At 51.2% G+C, this 13459-nt stretch overlaps 5 protein-coding genes across 5 annotated transcripts; all 5 read right to left on the reverse strand.

The window, feature by feature from the left end:
* Positions 1-525: 525 nt before the first annotated feature.
* BCR38DRAFT_353966 (hydroxymethylglutaryl-coenzyme A reductase) lies at positions 526-4176 on the reverse strand (the record flags this gene model as incomplete). The annotated part of the gene is made up of 2 exons (XM_040856833.1): positions 526-928; positions 986-4176. 2 exons carry the CDS (start codon positions 4174-4176, stop codon positions 526-528), a joined length of 3594 nt encoding a protein of 1197 aa, XP_040710874.1.
* A 2308-nt stretch (positions 4177-6484) lies between these two features.
* Positions 6485-7230, reverse strand: BCR38DRAFT_461045 (isochorismatase; the record flags this gene model as incomplete). Its single annotated transcript, XM_040862482.1, has 2 exons — positions 6485-7108; positions 7162-7230. 2 exons carry the CDS (start codon positions 7228-7230, stop codon positions 6485-6487), a joined length of 693 nt encoding a protein of 230 aa, XP_040710875.1.
* A 1263-nt stretch (positions 7231-8493) lies between these two features.
* Positions 8494-9358, reverse strand: BCR38DRAFT_501278 (uncharacterized protein; the record flags this gene model as incomplete). Its single annotated transcript, XM_040864835.1, has 3 exons — positions 8494-8909; positions 8967-9177; positions 9338-9358. 3 exons carry the CDS (start codon positions 9356-9358, stop codon positions 8494-8496), a joined length of 648 nt encoding a protein of 215 aa, XP_040710876.1.
* Positions 9359-9824: 466 nt separating this feature from the next.
* On the reverse strand, positions 9825-10097 carry BCR38DRAFT_296656 (uncharacterized protein; the record flags this gene model as incomplete). The annotated part of the gene is made up of 1 exon (XM_040854504.1): positions 9825-10097. A coding segment is annotated over one exon (273 nt), but the record flags the coding sequence as incomplete, so codon positions are not given.
* A 145-nt stretch (positions 10098-10242) lies between these two features.
* Positions 10243-10784, reverse strand: BCR38DRAFT_461046 (uncharacterized protein; the record flags this gene model as incomplete). The annotated part of the gene is made up of 3 exons (XM_040862483.1): positions 10243-10383; positions 10430-10566; positions 10667-10784. 3 exons carry the CDS (start codon positions 10782-10784, stop codon positions 10243-10245), a joined length of 396 nt encoding a protein of 131 aa, XP_040710878.1.
* Positions 10785-13459: the final 2675 nt, after the last annotated feature.

The following is a 13459-nucleotide window of genomic DNA, read 5'->3' on the forward strand; positions in this document are numbered from 1 at the left end:
CTATCTCAAGGGTGCTTTACGGATCTGAGCTGATAAAGGCAATGTGAATAGTACGCCATAGCAATTCATACTCCGGGTGCGGCAGCTTCCTTAATGAGAACAAGCACGTTGTGAAGTCTTTCGAGTCTCCGAATTTATTTATTTTCGTACCTGTATTTGTCGACATCTCTTACACGCGAACACTAAACTAAGGTGTTCAAAGTGCGTCGCCATTCCTCCCACCTGCTATTCATTGTGAACAATCGGTTTCGCTTTCATGCAACATGGAAGTAATTTTCTAGGTTATCAGTTGAGCAACCTTCTCCGCTATCTCCATACTCCAGCTGATCGTCGTTGTGAAACAACCCCAGAACCAAACTGTTGAAACCCCCTCTTCGACTCTCAGATGCGCAGAAGAATAGAAGAAGGATATTATCGAATGAACGAAGCCGGTATCTTTACGCTCTTTCTTTGGCAAACCCCCAACTCCATGATGATGTACGGTCTTTATATATGCAGCCCGCGTTTTAACTATAAAATCACCAATCAACGCCTGGCGGCGGCAGCTCTCTCGGCAGCAGCCGCACTGACCGCGGCTCCTTTCTCTGCTTGGGCAGTCATCGCGAGCCCAACTGGCGTCATGATACCACTCGCGCCTGGGGCGGGTGTGGTGCTCCTGGTTGGCGGGGCGGAGCGGTTGTGTGCCATGTGGGCCTGAACCAAGTGACCGGCAGCGAGCGCACTGCATAGTGAAAGTTCACCAGCTAGGACGGCCGCACCGATGATGCGCGCAAGGCGGCGGGAGTTGTCACCAGGGTTCGTTGGGTGGGAGCCGCGAACACCTAGCATATCAAGCATTGCCGCTTGCGGCTCTAGAATGGTGCCACCACCCAGCGTACCAACCTCAATGGAAGGCATGGAGACGGATATTTGAAGGGACCCGCGGAGGCTGGAATGAATTGAATTAGCACATTGTAAAATCGATGGCAGGGGAACCTGAGCTTACTTCTTCATGATGGTAATGCAGTTGGCGCTCTCGACGACTTGGGCCGGGTCTTGACCAGTGGCAAGGAACATTGCTGCGACGATGTTGGCAGCATGAGCGTTGAAGCCACCGACAGAGGCAGCCATGGCGGAGCCGATCAAGTTCTTGGAAATGTTTAGCTCCACCAGGGAGTCGACATCACTCTTCAGCACCTGCTTAACAACATCGCCGGGGATTATGGCCTCAGCAACAACACCCTTTCCTCGGCCGTCGATCCAGTTGATTGCGGCTGCCTTCTTGTCAATGCAGTAGTTGCCCGAGACGGAAACAATAGCCATGTCGTCGAAGCCTCCATCGGTCGCCATGACCTTCAGTGCGTGCTCGACACCTTTGGAAATCATGTTCATGCCCATGGCGTCACCAGTGGTCGTCTTGAATCGAATGTACAGGTTAGTTCCCGCAAGTGCCGTCTTCATCGTCTGGAGTCGGGCGAATCTGCTAGTCGAGTTGAAGGCCTCCTTCATCATGTTCTGGCCAGCAGTAGAGTCAAGCCACAACTTGGCAGCGCCGGCTCGCTCCAATGTCTCGAATGTCACGCACGGTCCGCGCGTCATTCCGTCAGCTGTCAAAACCGTCACGGCGCCGCCACCAGCGTTGATCGCCTTGCAGCCACGGCTCGTGCTTGCGACTAGCACGCCCTCCGTTGTAGCCATAGGAATGAAGTAGCTCTGACCATCAATAACAAGAGGACCGGCAACACCAACAGGTAAGGGCATGTAACCAATGACGTTTTCGCAGCAGGCACCGAGGACGCGTTCCCAGTTGTAGTTCTCGTAAGGCAGCTTGGATCGATCAAGAAGTCCAGTGAGAGCCGATGTTGCTCGGGTTCGTGCGATGATAGACCGTCGGACCTTGACTGCACGAGTGCAATCCTTGAGACTCTTTTCCAACGCGTAACCAGGAATCTTACCCTTAAGCGACAAGGCGACAATCTCCTCATCGGTCATATCTCTGAACCGCTTTTCTGCCAGCATCTTGTCCAATTCAAACTGGCTGTGGGATACTTGTGGCGTCTTGGGAGACTCAGGCGCGGCCCTTGCTCGCTTCATCGACAAAGCCTCGCTTTCGTCGTCGGTAGATGCCGGGGTCATGGGTTTGGAAAGGGAGGGCCTTTGCATTTCGCCAAGGGGCAGTGTCGCATTTTGGGTATCGTTGAACTTCTCAGCTGCGGCAAGGTCCTTAGGATCAATGGCATGGTCTGGGTCGTTCGGGTCCTTGATGCCCCAACGTGCGAAGTTAAACAAGTAGCCGTTGAGGGCCACGCTCAGGGCCAAAGCGACCACAATCCATTTGGAAAGGATAGGGTCTTCCAAGCTGTCAAGCAAGCTGCCAACCATGCGGCCACCAACGCCGTAATTGTGTAGTTGACCGTAGCCATCATCGATATCGCGGCCATTGGCCGCTTGTGTCGACGGCACGGCGTAGTGAACGGAGGGGTATTCTAGCTCGTATTTGATGGGAGTCAAGACCGTGACAACAGTCGTGCGACCGTGACCCCTCGCCATGAATAGTATCTCATCCAGGCCGTTAGACGCAACCTTGAAGGGATCTAGGGGGGGTGAGGTGACAACACCTCCAAGACCGCCTGCCCAAGTGGAGAGGCTGGAGAAGGAGCCAGGGGTTCTAAAAGGTATGGAGACGATGTTTATGGCGTTAATGGTGAAGAAGCCGGCGACCATCCAAAACTTGAACTTGGGGACGCTGCTGCTTTTGGCGTCTCGCCCAAAGACCAAAGCTTCCTTTTCGTCCTTGCTGCCTCGTCTGATCCAGTCGTTGCTGGTGGCCACGCTCTCGGCAACCCGTCGACTGTACCCCTCGTCCTCGAGTGCCCTGCGCATCTCCACATGACGCTTGATGCGGTTGACCTCCAGTTTGATACATAGAATGGCTGTGTAGAAGGTGAAGAGGAGCACGCAATCGAAAAACAGAATCCAGGCAGCCAAGAAGCAGAACTGTTGCAGTCCTCCTTGGACACCAGATGCAGCTCCGGCAATGAGAATCAAGATCTCGATGACGTAGTCGCGAACGATTTCGTATCCCTTGTCCTTGATCGCACTCTGGACAGCGTACTGAATAATGCCGTCCGGAGGGCTCGGGGACTTCTTCGCGGACTTTCTGTCATCGCTTGACTTTTCCTCAGGCCTGCGATGTTCCAGCGCATGTGACAGAACGGCTTTCGTCAGAACAATATTCTTCTCGAAGCCGACGGTAACGACCAGGAACGGCAAGCCTTCTGAGAGCAGAACGACAGAAACTGGCACGCCAAGTTTCGTTGTCACGTTCAAGCCGAACAAGAAGGCGAAGGTCGAGGAGAACAGGACACTGGTCGCCAACCAGACATTTGACCCCATCTTTCTCATGCTCAAGAAAAGGGAAACGAAGGTCAGATGCATGGCCAGATAGCCGAGAACCATGATGATGATGTCGAGGGTCTCAGCGTTCTTGACGAGATCGAGGAACTCGATCCAGGCATTATGGATCCAGAGAGCCAGGCTGCTTCTAGTATGGGCCCTGGCGACCTTCATGATCCACATCTTCTGCTCTTTCTTGCCGTGCTCGGTCACACGCGATTCTTGTCCCGGGACATCGTTCGGGATCTCCTGCGCGACCTGCAGGAACTCGGGCGCCTCGCTGTACTTGATGGAGAAGGCCAACGCGCTGTCCTGGGAGTATGCCGACAGCGAGTTCGAGGTGGTGGGGAGATGGTTGACGGATAAGTTCGAAGGCAAAGGAACGATATGCGGCGAGGGGGCGGTCTGAGGCGCTTCGGGAGAGGATTCGGGGAAGATCAACGTGATCAGCGCGAGATGGTCGGCATCCTTAGGGACCTTTGCTTCGGAGTCGAAGTTCTGCCATTTCCAGGCCGTTTCGGGCCCCGCGACCAGACTCCTACTGCCACCTGTTAAAGAGCCCCATTCTGCCTTCTGGACACTCCGAGTCGCGTCAAACAGACTTTCCCGGACCACTCCTACGTATGTCGTGCTGGCCAAGACAGCCACGAGGCATAGAGTGTAGATGGGATGTATGCATGCAATTCTGGATACGAATTGCAAAAATGGCGTGGATGCCCTGTTCAGTCTCGAGGGGGGAGCTGGTGGGCCATTCGGTTGCTCGCCGCGAAAGCGGGAGGGGAGGAACGAAGAGGCAACCATGGCGCTACTATGAGTCCATTCGTGGTTCTGTTCGTATGTTCCTGTGCGCGGAGGTTTTTGTAAGCTTGAGGTATTAACGGGAGGCAATTTGAAAAACATGGTTGATCAGAATGAGACACACGCGAGTGTGCCCGTGTGATGCGCTGACCGCAGGATGAATCAAGCCAGAAGGATAGGAACGTTAAGCGAAGGCAATAATATCACTACACACAACCAAGTCGCAAGGGAATGACATACTGATTGTGGTTATTTAGAGCACGAAAATGGAGCAGCGAAGCTCGCCGTGTTGAAACAGCACCAAGCTCTACCGAGAAGTTTGGCGTGAGAGTTCAGCTAATTCGTCCGATGTTGGGACTTGTCGGTAGTCGGGTCTGCTGAAAGCCAGGAGCTTGGGGCGAGCGTTGTCGAGGGATTATTAGAGTTGGCGACTAAGTTGCGGCCGAGTCTACGATTGCGAGACGAGGGATGATTTGCAATTGGACTGGCAGGGCAAAACGGCCGCTAGAAGGACTTGACGTTTTGCTTACCCGACGAAACGACCAAAAGACGCGGCACAACACAACAAGAGGCAATGAACAGTTAAAAAGGGGCCACCTGGGGAGGTTTGTCGGCGAAGATAAGTCGAAGATTTCGGATCGTTAGAGAAACTTCCCATGCAAGTGTTTATTGCGAGTAGCGGAGTGGAGTTTTCATCGCAACCTTAGGTGGGTCCGAACGGCAAAATTACCAGAACACTATCAATAAATGCCTAGGTGCATTTGGGCCGATTGGATCACTGCGAATCAAGGACTCGACGGCATCTCCACCCTCTAGAGCTCTCCACTGTGGTGTCAAATAGGTAGCGAGTAGTGATCACTGAGTGTGCAGTGCCGATCCACCCCTGCCTGGCCGGCTAGCAACCCGTGCACCGCAGCTGCCCAAGCTGCCATACTTGCACCACCTGCCTGCCTGCCACGCCAACTCACCTTTTCACCACTAACGGTGGGCATCTAGATTCGTCCCAAGCTGGGGACAGCAGCCGCCTACCCTATCAGCAGCTCCAGACAACCTTCTAGCGTCGGTTTTCTGACTGTCTGGGTTTTTGGGGCGCGTTCTGGGCGCATTTTTACGTCAAATTTGGCCGTTGAAACATCGGCAACCCGATTACGGAGGGTATTCTTCAGATTATCGTTGGTGGGAGGGCAGCTCAGCCTCCCGATGTCGTGGAACCGAATGCAGTCGAAGTTTCATGAGCTCATAGGGCCGTTACAACATCAGATGGCTCAAGAAACAGCCCGGTTGGGGCAATGAAAAGCGAACAGTGACATCTTGCCCCCACACTCTCTCCCTTACGTACGACGTACTGCAGAAGATGAGTTGATCATAACTTCGAGGTGGCTGGCTGTGGCCGGACGGGTGATAGCTGAACGGCTGCAAGGACCGTCCGTTGCAAAAGGCGGAGAAAGAGGAACAGACCGTAGAACAGGCCATCAGTTGGCTTGATGCCAAACTTATAAGCTAGCGCCCAGCGGCTCCTTATCATCTACGCATGGGTTATCAATCACATCAGGGTCCCGCTCGCATCGTGCGGGAGGACGTTATGCAGGGATTCTCAGGCACAAGAAGAAAAAAGGTTGCGACTTCGAGCTTCGTCCACACTTAGTTTGGCGAGTCAGTGGCTTACATATAGTAATGAGCAGAATTGTAATCGCAGACGGCGGCAGCAGTTGAAATCTGACCATCACCGCCTGCATGGCATTTTCCTATTGTTTACTGAGCTGTTATCGTTCAAGCAAAAAGTTTCGGGTTCAATAGTGTATGCAGAGGCGCTGCAGCATCGCTAGCCGCATGCGCATATGGACCCCAACCGAGGACAAGAGCGGTCACCGAGATAGCTGTGAATCTGAAAAATATTCTCACCAAAAGGACAGGTCTGCTGTACCGAGTGGCTAATTCAGCTGTATGTCTGAATTATCTTCAGGAGTTACTCCTCCTGAAGTCATATTGAGCGGAAGCCAAGTGCGGACGTCACCCCACCCAGCACGCGACCGGCAAATCGAGTTTGCTAACTCTTTGGTAACATTTCATGACAGTGGCCATCGTACTCGCTTGTTCTTCTTCATTGGTACCGACGCCCGAAAACCTCGTCAATAATAACGAAATCATACTAACTCGATGGATCCCGTTGCGCATCTCCGATCTCGCCCATCTGACAGGGGCAGCGATAATCAGGTTAAAGCAGTCTGGGACGCCTCAACTCGATGCCAAACATCACAACAGAACTGCTTTCCCCTCCCTCGTCGTTTCCCTCTCGTCAGTGCACAATCTTTCAGAACGCGGTCATCAATCGCTGGACCTCAGGACTCTTCATGTTGACAATTTCGACGCCCATCGCCTTTATCTCCTCCTTGCAATCCTGCCAGCCATCTGGATCCACTGCCCTCGTACTCTCCTCCACAATGAACGTCTTGAACCCCTCCTTAGCCGCATCCACAGCGCAATTCTTGACACAATAATCGGCCGCAAGGCCAACCACGTAGACGTCGGAGATTTCCTTCTCTTTCAAGATCCCCGCCAGCCCGCTGTCGCTTCCCCGTGGCTCATTGAAGGGGTCGTAAAAGGGACTGTACATCTCAACCCTCTTGTCCATTCCTTTCTCGATAACCTTGTCTATTTGCGTCAGGTGGAGCTCGGGGACGAGGTCGGCGCCGGTTGTGCCTTGTACGCAATGAACTGGCCATAGTCGCGACTCATAGGTCTCCGCGGTATTGAGAGGGTTCTTGATCATAACTGAGTCGGTAAAAGGCTGCTTGTTGGCATGGCTGGAGGCGAAGGAGATATGGTCGGGCGGGTGCCAATCCTTGGTCGCGACTTTGAGGACGAAGGGTAGGGCAAGAAGCTTGTTGACAGTTTCGGTTATGTCGCGACCATCTTTGACTGCTAGCGAGCCGTGCTGATAAGTGGTGAGCTTGGCTTCAATTAAGAGGGCCGCCACAAAGAGCTTACCGGAGGGCAGAAGTCTTCTTGGAAGTCTACAACGATCAGTGCGGGGCGGAATGGTGCCCGGTCTGCCATGGCGTTTGATGTGGTCTAATCCTCAACAGGGTAGGATGATGGCAGGTAATTCACAAGAAGGTAGTTGTGGTGATGTTTTCATATCTATGAGGCCGATAATGATCGGTCCCACATCATGTTTTGGCTGCTCAAAAGAACGATGACTGTAAGACATGAAGTGAATGTTGGATGCTTTGTTGGATTACAGCTATCTCACACAAGCCACACACAGCCACATCGGAGTAATAGTTACCTATCCCTACGTATGGCTACACTGGTAGTCAATAGACTGTAACAGAAGACAAGGAGATAAATCAATTAATCACTTGAACCCCTGTTATTAGTCAGATACACGTGTAATCCCACGCCGGTCTACTCTATAGGGTCCGGGGCGCTCGATAGACTTATAGGCTATTCAGGCGCCGGTGTGACCCATCCTTATCGTTCGAGGTAATCGAGGCGCTATAATAACTAGGCTAAAATTTCGCCAGTGTATCGAAATAAGGAGCGGGTAGAGCTACTCAATTCGTCCTTAAGAGCGCGTCTATAGTCGCTAATTAGAAGATCTAGCTTCTTCTTTTAGGATTATGTCTTCGACGGCTTTGGCTTTTCCTTCACCTTTTGATGCGAGTGCATATGGGGTGTGAATTGTTGTATTGGGAAAGGATGGCCAGGTCAGCTATTCTGGCCTGGCAGAGCTCTTTTATAGCTCTTATCTATCTTATCTATAGCTACAGGATAACCTTTGCTACGTCCTCTTCCTATCTTCCCGCCGTGCGTAGAATTCGATGATTCAAGTTCAGAAAGATGAACGTCTTCCGGACTATCGGTCGTCGCTTTAATAAGTTAGACGAATAGAGTCTAAAATTAGAGGGTTAAAAAGAGAAGTGAGGGATTCAACCCTCAGATGATGACTCTGTACAGATCCTGTATTGGTTACGATGCTCGATGCGCAGTGTGATGTGTGTATTGACTGCTCGGAGTCCTATGTAAGAAGTTACATCTAAGGTAGGTAGGCAGGTGCCGACCTTTTTATCTACACAAGCGATTTCACTGCCTTAGGCACCACCTCAGGCACACATATGGCGCTCAATCCCACAAGAAAAGTATAAAGGGGTGTTAGAGCTTTAAAGATAAGGCTAATATACTCGGTAGTAATCTTCTCTTTATATTATAGCGGTATCGCTATAGCTGTCAAGGTCGTAGTATAGGGTCAGGTAGATTGATTGTTGTTGCACGAAGGTCCAACGCTAATCCTTAAGGAATTGTGAGATCTAGGTTAGTCTAGTGTAAGGGTGCCAGCTGGCAATAGCTGATAAACCTCGAGTTTTGGAGCAGATCCTCAGAAGCGATGTTTAGGTTGAACTTGGAAGAAAGCTCCCCAATAAACTCGACAGATGCTAGGGAATTGAGGCCCAGGTCTGTAAATATCTTGTCGTGTTCCATGTCTGACTTGGTGCCACCAGCGAACTCGAATATAAGATCCTGCAAAGCCTCTAATTGTCCGGTGGACTCTTGCTCTGGGACGGACATGCTGCTGACTGGGCTACTGGCGCCATCAGTTACGGTGCTTGGCGATGTGGACGATGTCGGGAAGGTATTTTGCAGAGGATTTCCACCACTACAGGCGCAGTTTGTAAACCCGCCGTCTTCAGACGCATAGCCTGATACAACCTTTTCTCTAGCTTGGTGGAAGGCAACTTCGAGAAACGGTAGCCGGTCAGATCAACCACCATGGCTCGTGGCGAGACGCTTACTGCGGACTCTTTGAAAACTTGACTCGCTGCGCAGCAGGTCTTCGAGATTCCCAATTACAGGTGACGTTCCAATAACCACCAAAGTACTGGCTGCATTGTAACAAGCGATCTCAACCGTGTCACCCGGTCGCTGTTGAAGGAGCGAGACGGCCTTGTTGAATTCTGCGGTAGAGCACTCGCCCAAAACCAACATAGCCCCTTTCTCAGGACCCTATTTGCAATCTTTCAGCTGTGCCCGAGCTGCAACAAGTTTGATGGCGTCCGCGAGGGAGAGAACCCGAGACAGCTAGCGCAGGGAGCTCGCCCAGGCTGTGGCCACGACGGCTACGGGTTCGAGTCCAGAATCGATCCAACATTTTGCACAGGCGTACCGCATGGCGAAGATGCTGCATTGCAACGGCATCGCACTATTGGCAGGTTCTGTCTCGAAGATGGTGGGGATGATGGACGGATGATCCTGGGTCCGCAGCTCTTTATCGCAAGCATATATGTGGTGCCGGAAGGCGGATATTTCCTCATATAGTGACTGGTCTAGCCCGACTTTGTTGTCTTACTGCCCAGTAAACACAAGAATGACTGGCGCTGGAGGCTGAGACAACTGCTGCTAGATGGAATAGGTCATGAGCCTCTAGCAGGAATTGCCGCGTCTTGTATGCTTCTAGCTTCTACGGTTGCCATGAACCTGAGGCGTTACTGTCTCTCCTTCAATGTGAATGCAATATCTGTCATATCCAAGTCTGCAGCCTTCTTGCGCAGGTAGATACCCAAAGCACGTGCGTTCTTGAGTAAACTCTTCTCGCAGGATGCACTAAGAATCAGTGGCAACCTCATATCGACCGGCTTCTTCTTCAAGAGGTTATGCTGCGAAGGCATTTCACAACACAGTAAGCCGCAGTTTGACCCAGCCGCGTTGTAGCTGTTTACCAGAGCTGCGCGAAAGGATGATTTACATAAAGGCAAGCTAGGGGTGACAACTAGTCTGTCCGACTCGAGTGGTGCGATTTTGGGACTGAGCTTCTTACGGTTAGCCTGCGGCGGAAGCTGACCATGCCTGATCATCGCCAGTATCTTGAGTACACCAGCCACTCCAGCTGATGTTTTGCAGTGTCCAATATTTCCCTTGATAGAGCCCACAGTATGTTCTATTGTGACGGCGGCAATGACGGCTTCATTGAGAAAACTGAGCGCACACTTTCCATCTCCAAGGGGCCACCGGCTTGAGTACCGGTTCGGGGGCTTCGGCATACGTCACGCTCTCTGGCTGTATGCCAGCCTGCTATAGTACCTTTCGATTCAAATTTTGTTGGGCCACTGATTGCGGGACCGTGAGAGAAGCAGAGAACCCGCCTTGGTTGGTGGGTGAGCCGAGGATCACGCCCAAGATGGCATCCCCGTCCGCAACGGCATGGCTCAGTTTCTTCAGGGCCCGCACCATCAGAGCGGCAAGAGCCATCAGCGGTTACATCAAACGGTTTACGCTGCCCTGTTGGGCTCAAGAAACCAGCCTTGGCCAGGTCGAAGAAGTTGTTCATGCCAGTCATGATATTGACACCACCCGTCAGGGCCATGCGGTATTCCCCGGCCTGGATGGCTTTAAAGACTCTGTTAACGATGAATACAGAGAAACGCGCGAATGATGCCGGTAGATATGTATGCCGTCGGAGCGTGAGAAATTTTGTTGTCGAGATATTCGACCAGACTGCCGCCGATGAAGCAGCCAACATTGTCACCGTCTTCGCGATGATGCGTGGCCAGATACCCAGCATCATCAAGGGACGCATAAGCGACTTCGAGCAAGACGCGCTGTTGCGGTTCCATGCTCGCCGCCTCGCGGGGTTTCACGCCGAAGAAACTGTGATCGGAGCTCTGGATGTCTTCCACGAAGTTACCATAGGACGTTCTTTCTTTAGTGAAACTCCCGCTTTGAGTTGTGCGGAAACTCCCGTACAAGTCGACTCTTTCGGTATCGAGCGGTGGCGGTCTGTCCCAGCAGCAACAAGTTCCCAGAGTTTTTCGAGGTTGTTCGCCCCAGGCAAGCGGCATGCGGCGCTCACTATGGAAATTGCGTCTTCAGGCAAGTCGATGGCGTCTTTGAAGGGGCCTTTCGCTATGCGTGGTATCAGATTGTGCACGTGTGACTTGACCGGACGGAGTCCTTGCTTGATAAAGGGGGCCAGGAGACGCAGTCCTTCAGGCCGAAATACAGAATATTCTTCATCTGGCTCTCCTGCTTGAGGACAGAAGAATGGCACAGAGATAGGGGTTGTGTCGTTTTGCTGTAAAGTCCCCATGATGGTAATGAAGCTTGTCTTCAAGAATGGAACTGACAGAAAGTGAGCTGATAATGATAGTTTTAGATGAGGATCACTTACTGTTGACACTATGCGCGCACTTTGCTCCGGATCTTCTTCGCTGATAGCTGATGAGAAGGCAGAGTGACTTTTTGACTGACAATTTCGCAAGTATATTTGACCAAAAGGCTGACAGCAAGGACTGCCATGGTGAACATAGTGGAGGCTGAACAAGCAGATGCCGAGCCATTGAGCCCTGCATAGAGATCTTTGGCTTCTAGATTCCTTCGGTTCCGTATGCAGATAAACTCTCACTGGTTCATGTCATGATACTCTGTAAACCCACCGGTCTCCCATCGGGCTGCCTCGACGCTGAATACGGTATGAATAGTGAGGCTATATGTTCTGATCCTGAGGTAAGCAGGCTTTCAGCCGGCGAGATAAGAAACTCAGATCTCGCCGACCATTGACGCCACTAGTAATGCGCCGATATAGATGTGCGATGCAGGTGGATTTGCTATTTGAGGAAGGCAAGGTTTCGGCACGTTATTGTGGTTTCATCACCCGGCAGTGGCGTTTGATCCTGCGAACCAGTTAGTGTAACTCATGGAAAGATCATCATTCGTGACATGCATATAGCAGCCGATATGGAGCCGGGGTTGCAGTAGACGGCTCCGGATGATGTACACGGGACCAATATCTGCGTCTCCACTGAGACACAACACCGCAGAAAGTGAGCTATGACTTTTCAGCCACAGACTGATCAATTCCGACCCGCCAACAATAGGACAATGCTGGTATTCTGAAGCCTCACGTATATGATTCTTGGTACAGCCACCATAGCTAGTATTGTTTGGAGAGCATTGGTTCTACTCTTTGTCTTGGGGCGGTGCTGTGTGTATGCAATGGGGAACCTCCATTAGTAAGATTCACTGTTAGACCACCACTTATTGCACGCTCAGAGACAAACGCTAGCTGCTAACTAATTGTTTCTACGTTAAGAGTTAGGACAAGCTCTATTCAATGCAAGAGCAGTCTTCGGCCAGCTGATCAACTGCTGGCCAGAAGAACACGACTCTCAAACACTGCTAAGTGAATATCAGCCGAATGAATGCTCCATAACCTGACCACAGATGACTCATTCTCGCGTGATCTGCTAGCGCTATCTGCGCCCTCAAGCCATTATGGGGGTGCTTATTTAGACCGATGTCTACATTGAAATGCGCGAAGTTGGTTAACTCGTCCAGAACGTGTCTTGAGTTATATGACCTGCTGTTCTCGGCAACTAGATCCAAGTGTACTAAAAGAGCTGTTTATCATGCTTCTTTCTCCAATAGCTCGTGGAGTAAACACTGACGATTGCTGAGATTCAATGGAAGGCAAGCGATGGGACTATGTATCATACTTGCATCTTGCCACGATTTGATGTAATTAACATTCTGTTGTTGGGACTTCGCTGAGGTACTTCCAAATTCGGACTACATCAATATTTTTGGACACCAATGCCAACGCCAATACCCAACTCACATAAGCCAGTTTACTGTGCCAGCCAACGTCCTACCTAGATTGATGCATCATTTGAGATTGGCGATCTGGTCACATGTGTATGTGCCTCCTACAACAAGCGCTCTTTGAACTTGTGATGACAATTATAGTGAATGATTTGCAACGCACAAGTTACAGGAGAAGCTCCCGAATTAACCTCGATCCAATTCAAATATGTAGTCCTTTTTCTCCCCGTCTTCGAGGCGTATTAAGCCCTGCCAGGAGCGTGTAAATCTGACTCTCATGAAGGAATGTCATGGGGTTGTTGATAAACTCCAATTCGAATGACATCAAATCATTGAAGCGGGCAGGGTGTCGTGAACTGACTGTGACAATAGGGGGTTTCCCACAAAGGAATTGGCGATGCTGCCAGCCGTGGTTACCTGCGGATAAATAGGATGAATGAAGTAACCAGCCGAAGGATCACAACCGGAGTGTGAAAGATGGCGTGCAGGCGCCTTGGACGCGTGTTTGGCGACTTGGACAGGAAGGTAGGTACTATGTTGCAGCAGGACGCTTCTGATAAGGAAGGCACGCTCCTGGGGATCCCACATGCTTCTATACCGTACAGATGTACATGCATTACTTAAGAAAACAAACATTATAGACACTGCTAAAACAAGCTATGATACCATGACCTTCGGTGGCATCTAAATC

Source organism: Pseudomassariella vexata (assembly GCF_002105095.1).
Source record: "Pseudomassariella vexata strain CBS 129021 chromosome Unknown BCR38scaffold_18, whole genome shotgun sequence".
In the NCBI taxonomy this organism is placed as follows: domain Eukaryota; kingdom Fungi; phylum Ascomycota; class Sordariomycetes; order Amphisphaeriales; family Pseudomassariaceae; genus Pseudomassariella; species Pseudomassariella vexata.